The 26,833-nt window shown below is 40.7% G+C and overlaps 1 protein-coding gene across 1 annotated transcript in view; it reads right to left on the reverse strand.

Annotated features, from left to right (window-relative positions):
* Positions 1 to 26,833, reverse strand: part of SLIT3 (slit guidance ligand 3) — a 796,449-nt gene that overhangs the window by 170,661 nt on the left and 598,955 nt on the right. The window contains exons 15-18 of the mRNA XM_038413692.2: positions 15,473 to 15,623; positions 14,232 to 14,306; positions 3,341 to 3,484; positions 207 to 350 (exon numbers count right to left, since the gene is read on the reverse strand). Coding sequence (XP_038269620.1) covers positions 207 to 350; positions 3,341 to 3,484; positions 14,232 to 14,306; positions 15,473 to 15,623 — 514 coding nt within the window. The remainder of the gene's footprint in view (positions 1 to 206; positions 351 to 3,340; positions 3,485 to 14,231; positions 14,307 to 15,472; positions 15,624 to 26,833) is intronic.

Below are 26,833 nucleotides of genomic sequence, written 5' to 3' on the forward strand. Positions count from 1 at the left end.
TCATCCCATACTGGTGGCCCTGTCCCATGGAGCTGGGCCCAGCTCCCCACTCCTGGGTGTTGCGGCCTGGAGTCCTAGTGCTGATTTGAGTTCACAGTGGCAGGGCCAAACCTGAGTACCAGGCTGCAATGGACCCCTCCCTCCCACCCCGGCCCAGGCAGTCCTGGATAATGGCAACATCAAAAAAACCTAAAAGGAATACTTACATCGTGGACAAAGAGACAAGTGTATTGAAAGCTCCAGGAGTGATGGTGGTGATGCGATTGTCATACAGCGAGAGCAACCTTACTGAGCTTAGTCCTGTGAAGGTGTCATTGTTCACACAGCTGATCAAGTTGCTCCTCAGCATCCTGCAAAAATATAGAAATGGAATTAGAATACTTCTTCAGACTGTAGTGACGGTGGTGGTGGCAGCCTAATCTAAGGGCAGGGGTCCATGAATGCCATTTTTAACATCCATCTGTTGTAATACAGGACAGTGTCTGACGCTAAACAAGCATCAGACCCCATTCTGTTTTGACTATTAAGAGTACAAATAGCTAACAAAGGGTCCTTCTCACCTCAAATGTGTATCATTATGAATCTCAAACTCCATTCTTATACTTGCTCACACATGGCATTAAAGAGTGGTGGGCACTCTCCTGCTGAAATTACAGTGGGACCAAAAACCTTCACTAGCATCAGACATGCAGTCAGCTTTAAAGTCTAATCATTACTCCCATACTCAGTAAATCTAAAATGGATTTGAGGCCACCTGATAAGGGCTCTGGCTACCCTCTGAACATAACAATACTTACATTGCATTAACAAAATGATTATCCTAACTTGTTTTTTAAAAATTGTATTTAAGCAGTATGAAAGGAGACAGCAACAGTGGAAGCTTATGTATGGTATAGGAAAGGGTTTCCAAAACAAAACCAGCTCTGAAATCTTATTGTCATCATTAACTTTCCTATAGCAGCCAGAGGAAAAAAAGGTAATGACCCCATAAAATGCCTCTTTGCTCAGTACTTGTACCAGATGAACATACATTGCTGTGAATTGTTATGGTAACAATGAATTTGATGGTAAAGCCTAATTGAATTGAAATACTATAATATCTAATTTTGCTTCATAGCCACAAAGGCTTCAGAGCTATTCATGAAGCATGTGTCACATTTCATATAAAAGAATGTTGTGGTACATAAATGCCACTATTCATTTTCAGATTAAATATTATTCAGTATCTAAAGCATACCGTCAGAAAGTCCCAAAATACATGCGAACATGTGCTCCCACTCCAATAATCTAAGCATGTAAACTAAAGGGGATATAATTCTCTGCTCTGAAATCCAGGAAGTCTGCACTGAGTTCAGTATACCCTGTGTTCACATCCCCCACTCATACCAGCCAGCTAGGCAGTTGGGTAGTACATTGATAGGAGGTACTTTCCCATTGCCTGAGAGAGATTAGATTTAGCAAGACAGGTATAGATATTCACATTCTAATCAGACAGTTGGTGTGAAAGGCCATGACTTGACACTAGATTTTAAGTGGATATACTTCCAAATCCAGTTATCACCTCAGTCACCTATAATATAAATAGATGGGTCCTAGTGCCATAAGCAGTGGTTAAATAGAGCATGTTAAAAATGGGGAGACCAAAAAAGCACATGACAAGAGATATTAACAGGACACCAAAAAGTTAGGAGGAACTTGTCCCTTTATGCAACCGTCCCATCTATGGCACAAACTCTAGAACAAACATACTATTATAAGAGAAGGGGGTGTCTAAGACCTGGTTGGATTAGGTCAGTTCTGGAAATATATTATATTGAAGTCATATGTCAGAATGACATGTTTTTTGGATTCTATAAGTTTTAGAGGGTAACTTAACATAGCTAGGAAGGTTTTTAAATGTCCGTTCATCTCTATAACTATTTAATACATTTATAGAAACACACAGGATTTTCAAAATAAATGCACGCCTCTGTCCAACATGGCCTCTTGGTTTAAGGCTACAGTTTTTATGCTCAAAGAATGCAGGTTTATAGATCCAAATATATGTCTCTGAAGCCAACTCTGGATTCTATACCACACACTGCCCTTTCTGAAGGCAAACTTATACTTACAGATTTTCATTTCATGCTGTGTATATTTAGACTGCTTTAGCAGCTTGGGGGAAATGCAGGTCAGGTCAGCAGCATAGCTCAAATGCTAAATATCTTTCTATGAAAAAATACTTATTTTGTTTGGGAGCCCTGCCATTGGCTGCTTTCATAGCATAAAAAGTTAATTTAGTATCCACAAACAGTATTTAAAAGTTTCTCAGTAAAACACACACAGCAAATGGACTAAGCCAAAAAAAAGCAAAAGTTGAAGGAACAGTGAAGGAAAAGTTCTCCAGTTTTTGTCTCTACGGGCCAAGTTGTGAGGTCTTCACTCAGGCAAACCTCCAAGTCACGTCAGGGTTGTTTTACTTGAGTAAGGAGTGAAGGATTTGGAACTATAATACTTTGCAAAGTAAGAAACACTTGTTGCTGTGACTAAACTGAGCTTTTCTAAAATTGCACTTGACATTTTGGAGCCGATCACAGGGGAAGTCACTTTGCTCAAACGTTATGTCCTCCTAGAACAGAGAGATTGTGCAAACAGGATATTTGTTAAATTGTCAATTACATGCCATCATTCTTTCTGATTTTACTGGAACTTTTATCTCCGGTGTATGGAGCAGAAGCAAACTGTGATCCATTTTCCAGTGTCTGCTGTTTGTCTATGTGTCTAGGCACCTATGTGGCCCCATCACTGTAGGAACCTCACATGCATTAAAGAATTTATCCTTAATACTTATGAGAGATTAGAAACTTAAAAAACAGAGATATTAAGTGGCTTGCACAAGGCCACATGGGAAGTCTGTGGCAGAGCTGGGAATTTAACCCTTAATATACTGGAATCTAGAACAGTGTCTTCACCATGAGACCATATTGCATTTTATGATCACCATATATCTCTGACATAATCACAAATAATGTCACAGTGAATTAGACCAAAGTGAATTTTAAAAAGTAGAATTTTAGAAAGGATCTTAATTAATTCTGACTAACTAAGACAGCTAAATGATTAAATTCACTGAGCTTTGGCCCAAGAGTTTCACTGTCAATTTAATAATCCTTGAAAATCAGTTTATAAAGAAACAGAGTACCATAAAATACACAGTGCTTTGTGAACACAGTAAGATACATTCCCTGCCCCAAAGAATTTACTGTCTAATAACTGTGGTGTAATTAGGTATGGCTGTAACCAAGCTCTTCCAAACAAGCAGCCATACTTTTCAGCAGTCGGACATAGATTTCACACTTACATTGTCTTGAGTCCTGTGAGGCCTCTAAACATTCGCCCTTGCACAGATTCCAGCTGATTCCCCGTCAGCATCAGCTCCTGCACCCCTGTTGCCCCATCAAAGGCACCTTCTCGGATCTCCTTGATCTTATTGTTATTCAGGTTTCTAGTGCGGGAAAGCAAAGGTAATAGGAAAAATATTACTGTCTTGTTCCAAACATTTGTCAGCACAAGGGAAAGAGAGGCTTAATGAAGAATATATGCTTTGCAGAAATTATCCAGCAAGGTTTTCAGTCTGTAACAGAGGGCAAACAGCAGTTTGAAATCATAACGTACAAACAGCTCCCCTTTCACATGGTTTATCACAAACATAATCATACCAGGATAGGAAACAGAACTGAGGTAAGCACGTGAGACCAAAGTCAAAGGAACTGCACCATTACACCTGGTCTGAATCAGGCTCTTAATGGGCTTGATCCTGCAAGGTGCAGAGCATTCTGGCACACTACTTGTGCATACAGTTAAACACTTGCTTAAGTGGTTTTGCTGGAGTGGGACCAGAGTGCTCAGCTCCTGCCAGCCTTATGTAACCACAGGGAGCAGAGCACATAACCCTGAGATATGGACCGTCTTTATTTGGGTCTATTATGCAGCATCCAACACCATGCTGGCTTTAAATGTGTAAGCAATAATGAAGTAGAGAAACAAAGTCAGATGTGAAGGGAACGATGAATGTAAATGTACAACGTAATTAAACTACAAAATGGTTTAAACCTGAAATGAAACCTGGGCTGAATGTGCTGTATTTGTAAAAAAGCCAAATGGATTGAAAACTTCCATTTGATGAAATACTGTTGGAGATTTATTAAAATAGGCTACTCTTATTTATGAAAATAAATTAAGTTCTTAAGTTCTTCAGAACCTTAGGGCTCAACCCTGCAAACATTTACTATGAGGCTCAGTGCATGCTACTCTGAATAATCCTATTGACTTCAGAGTTACTCCTCATAATAGTAAGCACTATTCTTTGCAATAAGGCTCTGAAGTATAGGGCCATGCATAAAACACATTTCCGTTCTCCAAAAAGCATACTTTCTAAAGGCCAGATTCTGACACCGATACTCATATTGAGAAGCACCTTATTGCAGAAGTGGTCCCATTGCTATTCAACACAAGTAAGGGATTCCGAATCTGTGCCTAAATGAGGGAAAACAAGCAAACAAAAAGGCATTGGACTTGTGCCTGGGCTATGCTTTTCTGAAGAAAGAACAGTTTGATTAGGATAAAAGTTAATGGAACACATGGCAGCAGTACAATTCTGGCCTTAGCTGCAAACTAACACTGTGGGGCTTGCTCTTTGCAGAACTTGTCCCTGAATGAAAGCAACTTTGTAGACTGGAGATGGGTTTCATGTGGTAAACTGTGGTAAGCTGGTTTATGTCTCCTGAACAACTGTCAGATACTGGGCCATACAGCATGTGACCCATCACCTCTTGTGCGTTCTGAAGTCAGCAAGGAGGAGAAAGAATGCCAACTATAAGATGGAAAAAAATCACGAAAATATATATACTTTTTTTTGGGGAGGGGGGTGTGTGTGGATTTCCAAAAGTTTCTTGTGCTTTGTACTTTCATCCATGCTGTGAACACAAGAGTTTATGTTCAGTGTCAAAGCCAGCCTAGTATGGATATTATGACATATGAATTTAATTTGGGGCTGAACTGTTGTCTGATGAAAGATAACTCACTATCTCTTTTGTGTCTGTTTTGAATCCATACATTATATTACTCTTCCTGTTGCTCAGTGACTCTCTTTCCCTGGTGGTGACTATGGAGTGATGCATATTTGCAGTTTTGTTCTCTGACTGGTAATTCATACAACACCTTTGACCTGTAGTTCACCACTTATAATCCAACCCGCACTTGTAGTGATTAGGTTTCATTACTATCTGAAGGCTGTTTGGTCAACCATGTAAAAGAATGTTTGTAATCCACTTCCTAAAGGACATATACTCGTGTTGCAAAAACCAAACACACTCAGTAGGCTGGCCAGAGACTGGAGAAGGCCTTACCATCTCACCCTACAAATAGGACACACCAATCAGATCAGAAATAAGGCATATTACTTGACACTGTGTCAAAGTTTGCACCTTTCACTGTCAACAGAGTCACTACTGTAGAAATGGAACTTCAACCACTTGGGTTGTTGAACTCTGCTCCATTCACCAGCAACACACATTATGAGTTTTTAAGTGTCCAAAAACATGCTAGGTGTTTTACAGAATAGACAAAAATATATCCCCTGCCCTGAAGATCTTAAAATTCAATATTAAATAGTATAAGATAAGCCAAACAGTAGAGGTGAGGAAAGACCAGGCTTACAACAGTAAATGGAGACAAGACTGTTCTGCAATCCCACTGGGATCATAGTCAAAGTAAACGTCTCATGAAGATGGGTTCCCTTATTTGTCTTCTTGAACCCATTTCCTCCCCATTAGACTATAAAAAAAAGAGATGGGTAACTGACAACAACTGCCCTTTACAAATATCTACCATTATGTGAAGGCGACCCTGAAGCCTGACTGAAATTTTTAAAGATCTACCAGAATCCTAGACCTTGGAAATAAGGGGATTTTCACATTCAAACTGCCTAAAAAGATTCTCCCTTATGGCAAAACGGCGAGAAAAAAAAGCAGCAAAACTTTAACTATTCTTGTCTTATAATTTGGACAAAAAACAGGTTACCATTTTCAGAGGTGACAATGTAAATTCATAGTGAAAATGGTATGTTTCCATCTGGAATAAACATCTGAAAAAACTCTGACTTCACAGCAGACTTCTACTATTTCAAACATTAAAAGCCGTGTCCTCCAGGAATGCTGAGATTCCATCCCAAATCATACTTGAAACAAGTGCTTTGAAATAATATTAGATCAGTCTTGGCAACCTTCCAGCTCAATCCTATTTTCCATCTGTTACTCTGGATTTGTTTTACAGAGGTACATAAGTTTTCTTTTAAGTGAATTTGTTGGGGGGCAAATAATGCTGGGCTAATCTCTATCTGGTGAGCAGGTCATACTACAAGTGGCAGTGTATAGGTTTCCTCATGCAGCCCTACTGGTGCACCTTGATCCTTCCATACAGCCTCTCCTCCTGGCTCCATGCCCATTGGTCTTTCCGCTGGGACTGCTGGTGGGGCACAGGCAGTTCAGAGACATGAATATCTGTCTTCTAGAGTCAGCCCTCCAACTCCTTGACATAGCCCAATTAATAACTTTTGGTCACTACCAATTGCAGCTAGATTTGATCTTGTATTACCTAGACATGAGGGGCTGAGGGTCCTATTATCCAAATTCAAAGCCACTCAGAGCAAAGGAAGTTTCAGAGACACTGAGAATCGTAATTCAGGCTAGTTCAGAGACACAGAAAACCAAAGGGTAGGCTAACCCACTACTAGAGCGGGACAGGAAATAATTTTCCCATCCCACAAATATATTTGAAAGTTCAGAAAATCTTCCCTGTTTCACAGTGGGAGGAAACCGAGACCTTCAGAAACTTCACAAAAAATTAGAGCAAGAGAGACACATGGCCATATAAGCCAATAGCCTGGTGGGTTAGTGTTCTCATCTGGGATGCGAGTGACCCAGTTCTTCATTTGTAGCAAAGACTTGGAACCCAGGTTTTCTACATCCCAGATGAATGCCTTAGCCACCAGGCTATCCTAGGGCCTTTGTTTCTTTCTCTCTTGTTGTGACCAGAAATTCCATCCTGGACCTGAGGAAACCTCTCTCAGTGAAAGTTTCATCAAGCCAATCCCTTCTTGCAAAAAGTTTTGATTTTGACAAGTCAGCATTTTCTGACTAAAAACCATTTAGTCAAAAAATTCCACACCAGTTCTACTCACCACCTTTGCCATTATATATCCAATCTGGACTTAAAAATCCTTGAGTCCAAACAATCCAGTACCCTTCTTTCTTTTGAAAAAAACAACCAACGAACAAACTGTGAATTGGATTCCAAAGTCTGAAACCTACTTTCCAGGAGAGAATGTGGCTTTGTGACTAGAACATGAGGTTGCAGGTTAAGAGTTCTGTTTCCAGCTCTGACACTGACAAGTGGCCGACCTCAGAAAAATTACCATCCGCTTTCCTGTGCCTATATTGGCTCTGACTTACATCCCCCACCTCCACTTATAAATATCTGGGACAGCTCTAGAAAGTGTAAGATCCATTCCCCCATGCATCCACTTCAGAATGGGAGTATAATAATTGGGGTCTTTTTCAAACATGCATGCAACACAACTTTATTAGATAGACCCTGTACTGGCTTTGTTGTTTCCATGATGAGCTATCATATAAACTTGTACTGAGAGACTTCTTAAAAATTGGACACATTTAATTCCCAAATCCGGGGGTCAATGAATCCTTTGGGACCATTTAAATACATGGCTTACTGACAGAACAGACAAAGGCTCCAAAGTGAAAACTGCCCGCACGTGCCATTTCTAGGGGAGAAAGCATCTGCCATTGCCTCTCCATAGAAATAGGTTAGGCTACCACACAGTACTATGGGAGTTCAAATGGGCATAAATATGCAAAGATTGTGAGGTGCTCAGATACTGTGGAAATGGGGTGCATAAATGTACCTCACTTATCTTGAGAGGGGATTTCCTGTGTTATTGTTAACGGTAAGAGTCACTTTACCATCCAGTATTACAACTAATGTTTTATCCAGCACAACCCTGGTGCATAGTATTACATGTAAGGTTAAAAATGAAGGGAATAGGGAGTGCAGAGGAACCCAGCCTGGATTAATGAGCGTCCACTGTGTAGCTGCCATCTTACTCCTGCCTCACAGTTGCAGGAATGAGGCATGGCTTAGGGCTTCATTACTATAAAGATCACTTCAGGCCATGACTCGACAGACATATCCATTCTTTGCCTACACCTTGTCCTTTTTTTTTTTTTTAAAGCTTTGTACTTGTGCATATGAGAGAAGGGCTTGATACCACTAATTCCTACTTCTGTGTACTAAGCCTACGGCTCTATATCTCATTTCTGTTCACAGGTGGCCTCCACCACACTTGTGCTGGGGTGCAATTGTCAGGCACAATGCACAAAGACTAGCAGGATCAAAGTTCCGCATCTATAGAGCTCTGGTTAATTTGGCTGTTTTTACATAATAGAGATAACCCCTAACATCCTGTTGCTACCATGCAATAAAATCCACCAAAAATGGGTCTTGAGACATGTCTGTAAGCACTAATGTGCACAGGCATGAAACAAAGGGGAACACATACAAAGCCTGGTCATCATTAAAGACTTTGCTCTCTAACTTACCTGCTGGTAAAGTTTAAACCTGCACCACATCTTGGGAGAGGAGGAAAAAAAAAAGGAGTCTCTTGGAAGACATGGTCTATATCAAAGTGTGTCTCTGAACACACAGAGTGTAGATCTATTAAGGTATAAAGGTGCCATTTTTAGAGGGCTACTGCTCAGAGTCTTATCTATTTACATTAGTGGCTAAAGTTTATAATGGTGTTATACCTGTTGGTCATGCAGAGTTAACATGGTTATGGGAAAGGGAGATGGATTCTATTCTGGGTCATACATCAACAGAATTGTTTATCCAGTTCTAATTGCCGGGTTAAATTCTCTTTTAGGTTTTTATCCTGCTAGTCATCACTGTAGTATGTAAGCACTTTCCACATAAAATCGATAACAGCACAGTCCCTAGTGGAATTTATGGAGTCTCTGGAACTTCTCCTGTTTCAGGGTAAAAATGCTGCTTGTGTTATGAGTTAAATTTTTAACTATTTCAATTGCTTTCTCTTGGTTTTAGGTTGATTCTTTCCCCAAGGGTTTTATAATTTTTTTTAGGTTGGTTGGAGAAGAGGGTTTGAGTACAAAAGCACATCAGTCATTCTTATGGAGGAAAGGCCTTTTTTAGCATTTTAGGCATACTAAAGACAACTGAGCAATTTTGATTTGGGATCACTGGGCCACAGTGATATAGAACTCACAAAACTGATGATAGATTGAGTTGTTTTCAGAGTAGAGCTGCTCTTTAAGGCTTTAATTACTAGAATAAACACTGCAATGCACTCAGTGACCAGATTAAGGAAATAAAGGAAAAACTCAAGCGCACTCAGGCTTCTAGGTTCCAAAACATGCTAAAGATATATCTATCTAGTGGGCACCAAATAAAGTACATTACAGTAACCCTTGATAGAGGTAATGAAGACATGAGTTGTCAGTGTTTTGAAGAAAGGATGGCAATTTAGGAATATTTTAAAGGAGAAAAACCCACTCTTGGCCATGGGTGACATCTGAGATTCTATGTTCAAAAATGACCCACATTGCAAACCCTATTGGCACACTTGGAACAAGGGAAGTCCACCAATCAAGTGATTCTATAGACATTTCCCCTTACCCACAAGCACTTATTCCTGAGATTCCAGCTGCTATTTTGCATCCACTCTGCAGCGTCAGCTAGGAAACCAAGAGAGTTGCTGTGGTGTGAGACAGTATAAAATACAGGTACGCCTAGCACTCTGCTAATACTATAGACTGTTCCATCCTACATATGGAATTACATCATTAATTACTGAAGTTAATCAGAAAAAAATGATAGGCACAGAAGTTCTACCTTTTTAAAAATCAGCAAGCTCATTTTAGTGGTTTAATTTCTAAATAAAAGGCTGCCTAACTTGATATTATGGGTTAGTGACCTTTAGGATTTAATTAGGACCAAGGATTTAATTTCATTTGCCGCCCTATAACATGTAAAATCAATTTAATCCTAGGCTGTAATTTCATACACTAAAATTCAGCCTAGAAGGAATATTTTCAAATTATTTTAACCACTGGATATAATTGTATATTATAGGCCAGGCTGTTGCCTATGAACCTTGCCTGACATGTGCCATTATAAGACTCTGTTTTCAGTTGCTGATAACTTTTTCAAACTCTTGTCATTTGGGCAGATATTTTCCATGCTGGGTGTCTGCCTCAGGCTGACCTTTGAAAAAACTCAAGTTTCCCCAGGCTTTGAAGCAGGGACTTGAAATTTGACAGGAAAGTGGCCTTTGTGTCAGGGTAGGTCTACACTTAAAGCGATGTGCAGAGTACCAATATTGTACCCTCAGCTATCATGAGCATAAAAAGCTGTGTAGACGGTGAGGTACTGCTTAGGAGAGTAGAGCAGAGTGCCCCACATGCTAGAATCCTATGGTATATACCGTACATGGCTATCACCCCTGCCAGAGTCTTTCATGCCGCATTTAGCTACACACCACCATCAGTATAGTCGCAGCTTGCCTTTCACTGCGGCGTGTAGCTACACGTACCCTACATGCTGAACCACAAGTAGACAAGTTCACAGAGATGTGCTTTATGCCATTCCTGTGAAAATCTCCCCAAATTTGGCCAAGTTATAAGCCTATGAAAAACTGCAGGTTGCACATGCTGCCTAGAGTCTTGAGATTTTAGCAGTTAAAGTCCCCCAAAATTCTGTCCATAATGGGCATGCTCCAGCCCAAGGCTGAGCAGGACTTGCCCTGCAATTGCAGCTCTGGTCAGCTGTGAGCTACGCCAGAGAGGGGTCTGGGTGCAGGTACCTGGACTGTGAGCGGGGAGACTCTCTCTCTCTCCTGTGCTTTCAATGCCTCCTCTGCTTGGCCTTGGCAGTGTGGAGAAGAAATCTGCATGATTTGAATGCAGATGGGAAGAGAGCCAGACCTCTCGCGCGTAATCTTAGAGTGGCGGGGGTTGACTGTCCTTCAGACTGTAAAATGGGGATAAGAGTAACCCTTTCCCCCGAACCATCTAGAGGTGTTGTGAAAGTAAATTCATTGTGAAGCACTCAGATACTACAGCGATGAGTGCCATAGAAAAGCCCATGACACAAGTAACACCTGTCATGTGGCGCTTACAAATGAATGTGGTAAAGACCCCCTCAAAGATGTCCCTAAAATGGTGGTGAAATCAGTCTGCATTCCACACCCACACTGAAAAAATGGGAGCTTGATCCAATTTTCTTGCCCTTTTATATAAAAAATGGCAGCAATAGGTGGCTGGAAGGCTTAACCAACATCTTTTCCACCACTTTTCGTTCCCTGCCACACACAATAAGCAGCTGTGTTAGAGTCAGAACCATCTGCAACCCCATCCACCAGTGTCTTCCTGGCACAGACACTGCTAAGTAAACCCCTTGTACAACTCACTGAAGCAGCCTATCACTTAGTAAAAGGGCATTTGGTAAAGGGCATTGTAGTGAGGCTGAGTGGCCTCCCTCCCCACGGGAGAGCAAGGGACCATTACAGTCCTCCTGGAGGGAAGAGTTGCCCCACCCCACCTCGCCAGAAGTACAGGGCATAGCTGGAAGTATAAAAGGCAGGCCCTGCAGCACAATTGAGGGAGAACCTGCGGAGCAGAAGGACGCTTTGCCTGTTCTGCAGCGTCCCAGAGGGGAACCTACACCTGGCTGCTCCTGGTCCCCAGACGCCAATGAGGACTGGCCCAGAGTGCCTGCCACGGTATATCCCAAGGAACCGGAAGAGGCCTAGAGGTCACAAGAACCAAAACCATGGGGAGGCAGGAAGTAGTCCAGGGGCACCCCCAGTGCAACCGGCTGTGGCTCAGTCAGCATGTTGCGGCTGGATCCCTGCCGATGCAGGGGCAGCCAAACCTGCCCCTGCCAGGGCCCTGGGCTGAGACACAGTAGAGTAGGGTGGGCCTGCATCCCCCTGCCACATCCCCATCCCCGGGGTAGCCATCTTCCTACACTTCCCTGAGAAGCTCCTGCACTGGAGAAGGAACTTCCCTTACCAGCTCCCTTGTAGACTGTTTGTTTGCTGGCTGCCTGATCTCCGCCCAGGCTAAAGCCAGCCCTGAGACTGTTTAGTTGCTGGCCGCCTGAGCCTCCTCAAGCCCAGGCCCCAGCTCAGTTATAGACTCCATTTAAGGGCTGGCAGCTTGAGCTGCCCAAGCCCAGGCTAAAGCCTGATCATGACTGTTGGTCGCCCAGCCCTATTGTGGGCTCTTGACTGTCCTGCGGACTCTGGTCCTGGCCAGACAGAACTGGACTGAGTGGCCTCCCTCTGCCTAGGAGAGCGAGGAACCATTACAGGCATGCAATGACATACAGGGGAGCTATTTTCCTGGTGGCTCAATTGCTTTGTGGATGCTTCTAAAGCCATTTTATGAAAGTGTGTGTCCACAGTGTTTCAAACCATGGAAAGTGGGGGCATAATCAAGTTTGATGCATACTTTTCAGGAAAACTAGCTTAAACTGTTTTAAAGAAGTCAATGTTCTCCAATACGTTTTTCTAAAATCCCAGAATGCCATGTGGGACAATCCTTTTACTAAAGGGTCTTCAGGTAGAGCAGGAAAAAATGAAGCCCAGCTAACCAGCATGGGTAGAGAATTCTCTGCTTGGAAACTGCTATTGCACATCTATACGAGGCAATGCTTTATTATGAACTTCAGGGCACAATTACCTCTCCTTGGCAGACCTTTCATTGCCAGAATCCGGACATCTGAACTGCACCTGTAATCTTACATTCTTATCTTCTGCCAAGAATAAAGTACGGAAGATTTATTGCTTCATAGGAAACAAGCTCTTAAAACACATGGCTGTTTTATGCTGCATTTATGAATAGCAATGCTGCCTTGTCAAAATGCCCCAACTCCTTATAGATCTATAGGCACAAGAAGGACAGCTGCTGAGTCTATTTTAAGTGTCAAATGAAATCAAGGAAATGATCCCAACTATCACATCTCTTATTTCCAACAACTAAAACATGATCATGTGAGGGTTTTTTTTATGCAGTTGCATACACTTATTTATTTTGCAGTGCTATTTACTGTATGTAACTATACACTATGACCTCTACAGGCAACAGGGCTTTCTAAAAATGTCACCAACATTTACTAAAAAGCAACAACATGCCTTCTTCATGGTATCTTTCATGGTGTTCAAGTCTTACAGATATGACTAACGCCCATGTTTTCTTTCAGCCCTGAGGTGTGGGATCTAAAATAAACAGCATCTGAAACTTTGGCAGCCTTCAAATTGACAAAAATGATCCACGCCAGGCTTGTGTGTCAGATCCTGAGATCTTGCATGACTTGAATCTGCTGGGAGGTTCCAGATGTTCAGTAAAATGTGGAAATGTAAAGAATGTGTGTTAGGGAGAGCAAGTGTGGTTGGTTGGTTTCCCCAAACTTGGTTTGACTGACCTGTGTAATTTTACTCAGTAGAAACTGTAGATGGGATTTGGGTGAGGGCAAGAGAATTCAACAATAAGGGCTGATAAGAGCCACTGTCTAGGATAAATTTGAATAGAGCCCATAAAAATCCTTTTATAATAGAGCTCCAATGGGTACATTTGAAGCCATTAATACTTGCAACAGAATATTTATCAGGAGAGATCTCATATTACTGAATCTCCCAAAAATATGACTTATTCAAATATGCACACTCCATAGGGACAGAATGATGCATAGGGCTGATAAAGGACTATAGAACCTCAAAGGCAGCAGCTTTTTTCTACTCTACAGAATATTAGTGAGTGCAAGAAGTTGGTCCAATAAAATAAAATATATTACCTCATCCACCTTGTCTCCCTCATGGGCGTTCAACACAGCTACAGCAACCCTGCAAACATATCTTCGGAAGTAAGGGTTGAAGTACTTGGACAACATGGGAAGCTTGTGGTGCCATTGCCTATCCCGTACCTGGTCTGTGGCTGAACTGAGGACTAAATTCACTTAAATTTAAATGGAAAAAATACAGGACATTCTACTATTGCCATACGGGACTGTCTAAATGGGACTCCTCCCCTTCCTCACAGTACAAGGTAGCAGGGATTATATTACATATGGATATTAATGAAACAGGAACTTGAACTTACATTTTCCTTAGGCTGGGCAGTTTCTTGAAGACTCCGGTGGCTTCTAGAACTGATATATCATTGTCATTTAGACGGCTGGTGGGAACAAACAAAGACACTTAATGCATCATGGATCTCTGTAGCTGTGTGTCTATGGTGTACAAGATTGCCACAAAGAAAATTATGGCTTTTGTTAAACAAAAAGAAGCATCCCACCCTAATTTCCTGCCAACTCTCTATCCACCACCTATTTGAGCTCCATTTAAAAGAAGGCGTTCTAGACAAAAAACGTATAAACATAACTGTATAGAAAGTTTAGAATTTCCTTAAGAGGCATGAGATTGACTTGGTCAAAAATATTTTTGTCATAAAAGGCCCTGATGACCACGAAGGGAACATTATATCCCTTCACTTCAAAGTGCAGGGTGCTGCTTTGGAAAGAAACCTCTACACAGCTTGAGGACCTGCTTACCTGCTCTTTCTTCTCACACCATACTGCCACTGAAGAAGTGCTCTACCTGAAGCACAGTTCTGTGCAAATGAGAGGGAATGGCTTGCAGAGCATTTTCTATATGGCCCCTTAGATCTGAAATTTGCTTCCCATGTTTGGGTCTGAAATAGCCCATGCCTGTTGATCCTCAGAAGTACTGCAAAGACCATTCATTAGCAAGGGCTATTAGACAGGGCAGAGGGCGTGGGTAGCAGGCTATATTGCCCTGATTGATTTGTACCTGATTAAATTTAGTTTAATTTTGTTGTGTGCATGTTTTACTATGCTCCGAAAGGTTCAGATGTGGCTCAGTATCCTCTCTTTTCTTTTCCTCGTATTAAGTGGAAATAAATAAAATACCTTAAATACATGAAAAGATTTAAAGAGGACACAAGCACTAGAAGAGGACCAAATCCTGAAGATACTATGCTATATCCAGTATTGTCTTATACTCCATTTAATTGGATAATTTGCCTTTCATCTGAAAGGATCCCCAAAAGTAGAAAGCATACATAGAATATATCAGCTCTTTCATATACAGAGTCACTTCACAGTTTAATGTGTGCAGACAGTTCTGAGGTGGAATGAATGAGCTGTTTCACAGCCTTACACAAAGATTTAGGCCAAAGGAATACCCTTAAAAAAATTAGCAGCACTGCATTTTGAAAGGTCCAATCAAGAAGCAGTTAAAAAAAAAGAGAGAAAAAATGTGCAAAGGATGTTCAGAACATCAGCATTCACCATAACCACCTCTGGAAAGCGTGCCACTTACAGATCGGTAGCATATTCAGGAAGGTGACTGGGTAAGCGGGTGAGTTTTTGGTTGGAACAGTCTACAATTGTTCCTTCGCAGCGACACTTTTCAGGACAGACAAGGTCCATGAAGCACTCCCCGGTGAACTTACTTCTGTAATCCTCTGAACCTGCAGGGAAATGGAAACGTATCCAGGTAAACAGCCTGACAATTAACAATCACAGAAATCGGAGATTGAAAGGAGACCACTCAGTTCCTTGTCCTTTATCTCCATTCACTCCCCGCAGGCTCTCCTAGCCAGTGCAGAGCTGCTCCCTACATTACATTCCAAGGCGTTTTGTCCAGCTCTTTTTTCAAATGACTCAAGAGAATGGGCTCCTGTCTCTTTCCTTCTTCCCTTCGGAGATTATTTCATAGTCTTATAGTCCTCCCTGTTAAAACATCTTTTTCTTAATCTTGTCTAATTATCCCTTCGGGGTCCATCCACAGGCCTGCACACATACAGCCTCGCTGCAGTCAGGTTTGCCCATGTGCACTTCACTCTTGCATCAGGGCAGAGGGTCTAATGGTGTCAGCAAAAAAGATGGTGTGTTAAAGTGAAGCAGTCATTTGAAACATGGGTGTTCAGAAAGTATTCTTTTACTAGCTATTAACCTAGCATAAGCAAGCCTAGTCACTTTGCAACAATTACATATCTTGACTAACTACATTAAACAAAAAGCAGTTGAAAATAACAGCAGTTTAAATCATGTTCATTTCAATCAAGGTAAGCATAGACTGAACTCAGAGAGAATCACTCTCTAACATGCCATTATATTGTAATTGCCAAACCTCTTTGACAAGGCTTTTGACCAATTCTAATGAAATGCTTTTCCAATTAGGTTCAATGAACTACTCCATACTTTTCAGCTTTTTTTATTAATAATATGGGGTTTGAAACTTGATCTCTCTGCTTCTGGAGCCAAAAGTATTAACAAATGTGTATGTAAATCCAATGGTTGCCAGGACAGATCTAGTCATGCAATACTTGCCTGCTCACTTCATATTTCATTATGGAACCACCAAAAACTTCTTTGGAAACATTTGTTATGCTCAAATGATCATAACAACCAAAACCATATTTTAACTTGTCCAGGGCCTCCAAAAGCCAATTGTAATTGTAAAAGGTCTTTGTCACTGCCAAAAAACACTTAGTTGAAAAGCACTAATTCAAACAGGCAATACCTTTTTCAGAGTGATTTGAACAAGCTCATTTTTAAAGAATTCTGAAAAAAAAACCCCAACTAAAACCCAAGTTGAAATTTGCCTTCTGAGAGTTGATGTCATTTTTATTCTAGTTTCCCTGTCGAGGCTGATAAAAACACCACTACTTGTTCTATGATTGCTAACCAGAAGAAGAAGAAATGATCATCCAATAGCACCATTATTTTATTAATTCCTGTTACATATCACCTTATCAGGGGAATCAGGTGAAATCGGTAGCTCCAAAGTCCTAGCACTTTGATCAGCAGACCTGTAGGTTTAAGTCCCATAGATAGACTTGCATTTAATTTATAACACAATGGTTAAAACTACTGTGCAGAAAGGAAAGCAGGAAACGCACTGCTATGCATAGTACAGATACCAGGGTGATGAATGCTCTGCAAAAAGACAGGTCATCATTCTGTTGAGAAATTAAATTCATTTAAGTTCTGATCTGGCTATTGTTTTTAGTCTGAAGGCAGGGGTCAAAGTAACTTAAAGGACTTACCGGTACACCAGTGTCCTGAGCGGGGGTGTGGCCTCAACCGGAAGAGGTGTGGCCTTTAAAGAGTTAAAGGCCCCTGGGCTCCAGCTGCAGCTGGGAGCCCCGGGGCCTTTAAATCACTCCCAGAGATACCAGCTGCAGAGATGGCTGGGAGCCCCGGGGCTCAGGGGCAATTTAAAGGGCCCCCGGCTCCAGCCACCGCTACCGCAGCAGAGCTCCGGGCCCTTTAAATCACTGCCTGAGTCTGGCTGCTGGAGTCCCAGGGTAGTGGCGGTAGGGCTCGGGCAGTGCTTTAAAGGGCCCAGGACTCCTGCCTTTAAATCGCCAGCTTGGGGAAGCCAGTCCAGTCCGGCAAGGCGTACTGCACCGTACAGGCTTACTTTCACCTTTGCCTGAAGGCACTGGAAACAGACTTTGGAGATATTTAAAACTGAAAACCTTTGTGCTCAACACTTTCTTATTAATTTAAAATCACTTAAAACATTAGGCAGCAATATTCCATTGTATGTTTGAATGTGCTTTAAAAATACCTACTCAAAGATACTTAAATTCTATTGTTTTCTGCAATAACAGCCAACTCTCTCCTGAAAATCCCATAACCGGGGAGTAAGTTAAAATGTTGACAGGTAAACACTACTGTATATGATGGAGAACATTCTACATCTGAGTCCATTAGAACTTCAGAATTGTTGTTACACCACCCTCACTGAGCAGACCCCAGGAATTAAGGAGTAACCAGAAACGCGTTTGACAATATATCAAATTTAACCTCTGAAAAATTCAATTGTCACTTTCATTATAAATCCATTCCTTGAAAGAATAATTATGAATGCAATAATGTGGTGGCGAGTAACTGTTTATTTAGGCATTTTGTCTACTTTGGACATAATATCCAGTGTCCTGTGGGCAAATGAGAGATGGGTGATGGAGTGGAAAACCTAGTAAAAAAGGTAGAAAGGAGCATATATTTTTTGAGGGATGCAAGATATTAATTTCTAGATATTTTTCTCAACCTTTCTGGAAATGTTAATAGAAGGAAATTTACCACATATGACTTTGCAACTTTCAAATTCCAATTCTCCCGCTGTGTACATCTCTCATACCTATGCTGCATCAACAATTAGAAACCCATCTAGCCAGGGCACCAGTCTACCACCTGCATGCTTGGAACAGGTGAAAACGCTTCAGAGCTCAGCAGGATAGAAAGAAAGCAAAGGGTTTAAAAAAAGATTTAAAGAAGAGTAATCTGTATAAGCATGGAGTCAAAGTGATAAATAACACACACATCCTCCTCAAGTAGTCAAAGTCATCCATTAGGCTGAAAGACAGCAGGAATCAGCTGCCAAAGATTAGATAAAATTTACTATTTGACTAGAGCCTTGAGATCACTTGGACAGGTGGCTGCTCTATTAAGTTATTCCCATCAGGGAAACTAATGTAAAATGCAGCCATCTGCTTGCAGAACTAGTTAAATGTGTATCCCCATCTCTACGTGCAATATTTTATCAGCATATTACCTCAGAGGTTTAGGTGGATATGGTATGACTTAAAAAGCACAGTTAGAGATCATGTGCAAATACTACTTCGTCTATTCTAAAAATTAACCTTAGTGAACCATGGAGAAGAGCTATAGAAGCAGAGCAAAAGACTTTGTTTCAGACCAACCATTAACTCATATTTTTATACCATTTCAGTTGCAAGATCTGTGAAGCTAGCCTGAATGTAAAACACGATATGAAACTTTAAGGTAATTTCTAGTATTGAAACATTACAAGAATTAACAGGTTTCAGAGTAGCAGCCATGTTAGTCTGTATTAGCAAAAAGAAAAGGAGTACTTGTGGTACCTTAGAGACTAACAAATTTATTTGAGCATGAGCTTTCGTGAGCTACAGCTCACTTCATCAGATGCATTCAGTGGAAAATACAGTGGGGAGATTTATATACATAGAGAACATGAAACAATGGGTGTTACCATACACACTGTAACAAGAGTGATCACTTAAGGTGAGCTATTACCAGCGGGAGAAGAAAAAAATCTTTTGTAGTGATAATCAAAATGGGCCATTTCCAGCAGTTGACAAAAACATCTGAGGAACAATGGGGGGTAGGGGTGGGGGAATAAACATGGGGAAATAATTTTACTTTGTGTAATGACCCATCTACTCCCAGTCTTTATTCAAGCCTAAGTTAATTGTATCCAAGTTTGCAAATTAATTCCAATTCAGCAGTCTCTCGTTGGAGTCTGTTTTTGAAGTTTTTTTTTGTCAGCCACACTATCAGAGGTTCGTTCATCTGCACATCTAGCAATGTGATATATACCATCATGTGCCAGCAATGCCCCTCTGCCATGTACATTGGTCAAACTGGACAGTCTCTATGTAAAAGAATAAATGGACACAAATCAGACATCAAGAATTATAACATTCAAACACCAGTTGGAGAACACTTCAATCTCTTTGGTCACTCGATTACAGACCTAAAAGTTGAAATTCTTCAATAAAAAAACTTCAAAACCAGACTCCAGCAAGAAACTGCTGAATTGGAATTAATTTGCAAACTGGATACAATTAACTTAGGCTTGAATAAAGACTGGGAGTGGATGGATCATTACACAAAGTAAAACTATTTCCCCATGTTTATTCCCCCTCTGCACCCACCACTGTTCCTCAGACGTTCTTGGTTCTTGTCAACTCCTGGAAATGGCCCACCTTGATTATCACTACAAAAGTTCCCCTCCCCCCGCTCTCCTGCTGGTAATAGCTCACCTTAAGTGATCACTCTCCTTACGGTGTGTATGGTAACACCCATTGTTTCATGTTCTCTATGTATATAAATCTCCACATTATATTTTCCACTGAATGTATCCGATGAAGTGAGCTGTAGCTCAAGAAAGCTTATGCTCAAATAAATTTGTTAGTCTCTAAGGTGCCACATGTTCTCCTTTTCTTTTTACAAGAATTAAGTTGCCTCTAAAAAGGAGTTGCCAAAGATGGTAATTGGGGAACTGCATTGAACTGAAGTGCCCGTTACTGTTATAGAATTTTTACCTAATAACCTCAAAAGCACTGTTACAAAAAGCAGCTGATAAAGTAATATAATGTCCTAAGGCACATACAGGTTTTTCTCATTTCACAAAAGGGTAAACTGCAACAAAGTTAAGCACAAAATTTTCAAGAGAGTCCACTAAGTTGGGGTGTCTTTTTTCTGGTCCTCAACTTGAGAAATTAAAATTCTAAGGCCAAGGACTTTTTTTTTAAAGGGGTTCTTTGTTAAATTCTGAGATGCCAGACACCCAGCAGCTCCCAGTGGGTGCTCAGCACTTCTGGGAAATCAGGCCACATATAAGCACCTGGATGCCATTTTAAGCACTCATTTAGTTAAAATTTTGACATAGGTGTTTCAAATTGACCATCCAAGATTAGTGGACGAAACTGAAAATGTAGTTCTCAGTGCTTTAACGAAAGTCAGAGTGGCAGAGAACACAATAAAACCTAACCAGGAATCCTGACACCATTTCTTAAACTAATCACTAGATAACACTATCTTCGGGTTTATTGGAAAAAAATAGCCAGGGCCTGGTGATTCACTAGTCTGTGTCAGCAACTCTTGTCAGGCCTGATGTATTCATTGTCCTAACTCACTGTTGTCATAATCTGTGTCTAAAAGATGTCATGTAAGATATCGTAAACAAGCTGGTAACATGAGGGCCAAGAAATAATTGTGTGGGGTATGAACAAAGTTATAAATATGTGCTAGAATCATGTTCTTACAATGTGTTTGGCAAGCAATGTATAAGCTCAGCCTGCTCTACACAAAGAAATGTTTATTTGCTTGTCTGACCAGCCTGGTCGTCAGGCAGAACCAATGAAGGTACATTTACATATAAGGTGAACAAAGCTAACAAGCAAGGGAGCAGACAGCATGGTGTCTGTACCCCAACAGGAGAAAGAAACGTTGCCTGGGCTTACTTTTTAAAGAATACATTTCAAAGGTTTATTAGACTATACAAAGAAGGAGTGAGAACCCCATAGTCATCCTTCACCTATGGAGACAAAGAAAACCAGGCGCTTTGGGCCCTGTGATTGGATCCTGGCTAAGGACTAGCCAGCCATGCTGGAAGAACTTCTATGGTGAAAAAATTTTGAACAAAATACTCTAGTTTGTTAAATTGAGGTCCAGCCTGAATAGCTTATTTTCACATTTGTTTCTTTGTAACCATTTGTATCTCTATTACTTCTACTTGGTATCACTTTATACACTTGTTTTACTTACTGTGAACCAATTCAGTGCTGTGATTGAAGGGAAGGTTGTGTTAACCCCAGTTAAGCTAACAGGCTGCTGTGCACTGTCTCTTTAAAGGAACAGCGAACTTGTAATGTTTCATGAGTGTTCCAGTGTGAGGGACTGAGCGCTACAGGGGAGATAGTTTTGAGGAAACTAGGGGCTGGAAGGGTTGCTGAAATCCCCTAGAAAAAGTAACTGGATGGTGGAAGCCACGACATGCCCTGAAAGCTTGTCTGCTGGCTGTTGGTGTAAGGGCTACGAGGCACAGCAGCATAGCATATAAGACCCCAGAGTTGCAAGGCAGGTGTTGATGGTACCCCTTACTGGCTTGTCGGAACCCCAAAATGTTACAGATCTCTCAATGTTATTTGATAGAAGTATTTTCAATCCTTACAAATAACTGCTTAGACAATTTAACAGCAGCAAAAATGTTTCTGGCGTTAGCACAATTTATCAGTAAAGCTTCTAAACAAAATATAGTGTTGCCTTACTACTAAGCTTCCATGTAAGGCTCTCAAAGTCTTATAAAAGCCTTATAAAAGATAGACGTCATTTTCCCTATTTTACACAGGAGGAAACATAGGCAGAGAGTAGTTAAGTGACTTGCCCAAGGTCATAGTCAAGATCAGATCAAGAAAAAAAACTCTAGTATGCTCACTCACAGTCTTCTGCTCTAACCATTAGAGAATATCACCCTCATGTTAGAAAGTGTTTTCTATTTCAGTAGACATACAGCTATAGAGACTCTCCTGAAATGTTCTATCAAAGTACTTTCTTTCCAGTGTTAGTTCAGTCCTGAAATTCTGTTAAGTAATAGACATATAACTACACATAACATAGCTTCAGCTGTGATTCCAAGGTGTGGTTCATGCAATATAGTTCATGGAATAGCTCTAAAAATAATTACTCAAATGATGATATCTCTAGCTAATTAAATGAACATGATTTTTGATCTTGCTAGAAATATCACTGAAGCCAGAGCCAAACATAATTCATCAGCAAGATGTCCAATGTATTCACTTTAATATCAATTAACCAAATGAGTTATTTAGGGACAGTTATTCTGCATGCAAGCCCTCTGAAAAACCACTTTGAAACACTACTGTTCACTGGGGCTATCACCCCTGAAACCTGGAGTCAGCCACTCAGCTGTAGGTGGGTCTTTTTATAGAACACAAAACCATTTTCACTTTTCCTGTGAGAATCAGGGAATCTCTCACCTTTTGATGCTTCTGAAAACAGCAGAAGTATCCCAGCATGCCATGCGGCAGGAAAGTATGCAGCCTTCCATGGTGCTTGACAGAACCATGTTCAATTTGTATTGTTCTACCACATGGTTAGATCAAGCACAAAGGAAAACCCCATTAACAGCCAGAGTCAGTGTTAGGCAGCGCCAAAGAGAGAGGAGCGTTGAGAGGAAGCAACATGGAGAAGCACAAGCTGGAGATTTCACTGAGAGCTGCTGTCCATTTCACCCATGCAAAAAGGAGCTGGAGTACAAGAGGTCATCATTTTATGCTACAATTGCAAGAACACTCTGTACAGAACAATCTGTTAGCATAAGAGAACAGGGACCAGAAGTTTTTAAAGGCAGAACTACTGCAACAGAAAACACTGCCAAAGAATTGCAAATGGCTGCCTCCACTATGTATACACAATAGACTGTACAGTGAGCATGTGGAGCTAGGAAAACGTATAAAATGTCTGATCTATGCTACTATGTACTGGGCCCCCTTACTCGCCTTTGATGACTCCTTTCAGAAGATACAGTGGAAAAACATACTCAACTTTTTTTGGTTTTTATTATACCATCCACTTAAGAAGCCAGCTTGGAGGTACAAAACGCCAGCTTTATATGTCAGAGCACATACGGGTAAATATAGGATTCCAGCCTGATGGCCAAACTCAGGCTTCAGATGCTCGCACACAACTCACTGAAGTCAATGGGAATTGTGAGTTGGGACCTCAGGGCAGAATATGTCCCCTGAAATGGTCACACGCACCAGTGGGAATATTTACAAGAGAGTAATAATAAGCAGCAGCAATCATTGCTTAATTCCTGTTTTTTAAAACCACACTTCAAAAGGAGGACATAGTAGAGAACAATTACAGTTTAAAATATAAACAAGTTTATTGCTATTGCTCCTTCTTAGCATAAAACCTGTAGTTTTCCATAGGGTAGGCAGTGACTGAAATTTGGCTAAATTTTAGTTCTTGTCCACCATGAATCTATACAGTTAACATGGTGAGCTTCTCTCCTTCCCAGATCCTAGGCTCACTTCCTTATAACTCATCCCTGTGTTCTTGACATGAGGGGTGGAGCTTTCAAAAGTGCTCGGTATTAGACTTACTCTGCTCCTTGTGAAATCTACGGTAAACTCCCATTGACTTCAGCTAAGCCAATGATTAGTGCTTTTGAAAGACTCATCTCAAACCTATTTACTCAGATGACAAGGAGAAGGACTGAAGAAGGGAAGGCTCTGTGCAGCTGGTAGGATAGCTAGTATCCAGAGGATATCGGTCTTTGTCAGGGTAGGCCATTCACAGCAGCGACACAGAACAGCTTAAAAAGTTTTGTAGAGGCGATAGATAAGAGAGCTGGGTTAACCACTGGGAACAACAAATGTAATCGTAAAATCCCTTAATTTTTACAAATTTTGTTTATAATTTCCAGTCCCTGGCTTTTAGATTGGCTCAGGGAGGGACTAGACAGGCAGAGTTGGGAAATCTGACACTAAACATTTTTTGTTCAAGGATCACTTGAGCCAGAGTCATCAATGGTAGAAAAAATAGGCTATTGTAATATTTAATTACCTTTCTTTCATAATTCACACAAAGTTGCATGTGGATTCCACCTCTGGTTTATTTATAATGACTTCTGTCTCAGGACTCTTGCTGGGGGTTTTGCACAGTCCTAGCTGTGAAGGATGCAGTCCCATACTCTTATTCCTTCTCCCGTTTAACTGAAGCCCTGGATTTTTGGAATAAAATCCCCTCAGGTGCTCTATTATGCAATGAGCAGACATATTTTCTTATCTACTAAATGCCTTTATTCAATGTATCCAATATTCATCAGAGTCCCTGTAAACAAAAAAAGTAATTTTGATGTGGGTGCACACTTTCAATCATTGTGGAGCAGGGCATGTAAAAATCACCAGGGCAGAGCTTTGGGAAATATTTGAACAAATCTGTGTCCCTCTGTTGTGTTACTTAAGCATTTCTCTTTTTTTAACTGTCTGCACTAGCGATGAACAAGAGGTAGCAATGTAAAGAGAAAGGAGTCTACCACAATGGCTAGTTCAAGTCTTCCTCAGACACAAGGGGACAGGAAGCTCAAAAGCACCACTACACCTGCTTTGCAGTTACATATTGGGATTTTTGTTCATGGCAGCTGTGGCAAAACTATGTAGGTAAACAGCCTATTTTTTTGGATAAATGTACAAGGTAAGCAGGAAAGCTTACTGCTTGTGCTTTGGTCCCAAACGCTTTGCTACTTCATAAAATGAATTTCAGTTTGGGCCCAAAACTCATTCTCCATGAGCCTCTCTATGAACAAAACATCACTCATATAAATGTTTGAAAAAAGTAATGTTTAAAAAGGGGTGACTGACATGGGAAATTTAAATTTAGTTGCCAATTCACTGAAAAGTTGGCAGACAATTTCCCCTGCCACTGGCCCAACTCAAGAAGAACAATGTTAAATGTAAGTTATAGCAAAGTAAAATGGTATGATTTACTGTAAAAGTAGATTCCAAACTGTGGTAATCAGAGGTCTGTTATTTCAAACCAAGGTTTGAATCTGTACTTTGAAAAGGAGTTGAATATGGTTCACTGGTTTCAGATCTGTCATTAGATCGCATCTACTCAGCAAACTGTTAGGTATCAGAACAATCAGACAGAAGATTTATTGATCTATTTCAGGATCATTGTCACTGCAATTGTTTTATTTACCTGGCTTGTTTTATTTAACATGCCAATCTCTCTCTCATGCTTTTATTTTTTCTATTTAAGTGGCTTTTGGTGCTCATTAAAAGGTGCTAAATTCAGTGCGCAAGGAGTGACATTCAATTTAGCCACAGAACAAGTGCAACAGAGGCACTGGCACTTATCCCCAAACTGGAGGCACCATCCACTAGTGGTAGCAGGTAACAATCTGTGCATCCCCTTTCTGTCCAGTGCCTCTCTGCATAGACTCCCAATGTGGGTGTTGCCTGGAAATTTTTACAGACAGCTGATGAACTGTTGTCTACTTTCTGTCAAATGTTCTACTTTCATCAGAAGATTAGGCCTTAAAGTAAACATTTAATTGGACACCTTCATATTTTACCCTCTTTTGCGGGACTATATTCTCTGGCAAACAAGATCACATATTTTAAGATGGACTTGTGCTTCCTTGAGAAAGAAAGCCTATAGTATAGATCAACAAAGCAGAGTAGTAGACCTTTCATATATCTTGTGACACTCACAGGGTTAGCAAGTGAGAAGCTGGAATGACTGGAAAAAGAAACACATTGAGAGATCTGAATTGCTTCCAAAGCTTTTCTAGAAATGAAATAATAAGATCAGTGTCGTATTTAAATCAACTGTCTTTTTCCATTGGAATATTTTTGGAGTAAAAGGAAATTAAGAGCATTTATTATTCAATACCAAGTCATATTGTTCTCTTTTCCAAAGTGGATAGATAACAAAGGAGGTAAGATGCATAGTGTCATGTAAACCTAAACTTGCAAATGCAGTTACGTTGTGCAAAGACTTCATACTCATAAATAAGATCAAATCCAAGATTCAGTTTGCTCATTTCTCTTCTCCAACAACATTCTGTTCAAATAGATTTATTTAGCTATACTCTTACAGCAAATACTCACTTGGACAAACTTTTAATTCCCTTTCCCCTCTGCTTTCCTCCCAGCAAACCTGGTGATGAGCAACATTCTAGATTCACTATGCTCTAACTCCTCTGGGGGCATTTTCAGCTGAGCTTTGGTCTATCTTTTTCAAAAAAGAGGCCGGAGACATAAAATGTAATTGACCTTAAAAACAAAATAAAAAAAATGTTATTTTTCAGCTGCTCAGATCGCATGGCACTATTTCATATGTCTTTCCCTGGCTCAGCTCAAGCAAAACTCTTGGAAGCAGAAGTGCTGGGAGCTTGGCCTCAAACAAGTTTTTCTGCAAATGCAACTAGGTTTCAGAGAAGTCTATTCAGTTCCAGATAATCCCCACTAGTGTCAAGTATAGTATGGGCTAACGTATCAGCTGTCAGGTTTCAGTCTACACCTTCTGCTAGGAGCTGCTGGAGGCCAGCAGGATAAGAGCAGACTGAACAGCAAATCCCTGACCAGGTGTT

The sequence above is a fragment of the Dermochelys coriacea genome, chromosome 8 (assembly GCF_009764565.3).
Source record: "Dermochelys coriacea isolate rDerCor1 chromosome 8, rDerCor1.pri.v4, whole genome shotgun sequence".
Taxonomy (NCBI): Eukaryota; Metazoa; Chordata; order Testudines; family Dermochelyidae; genus Dermochelys; species Dermochelys coriacea.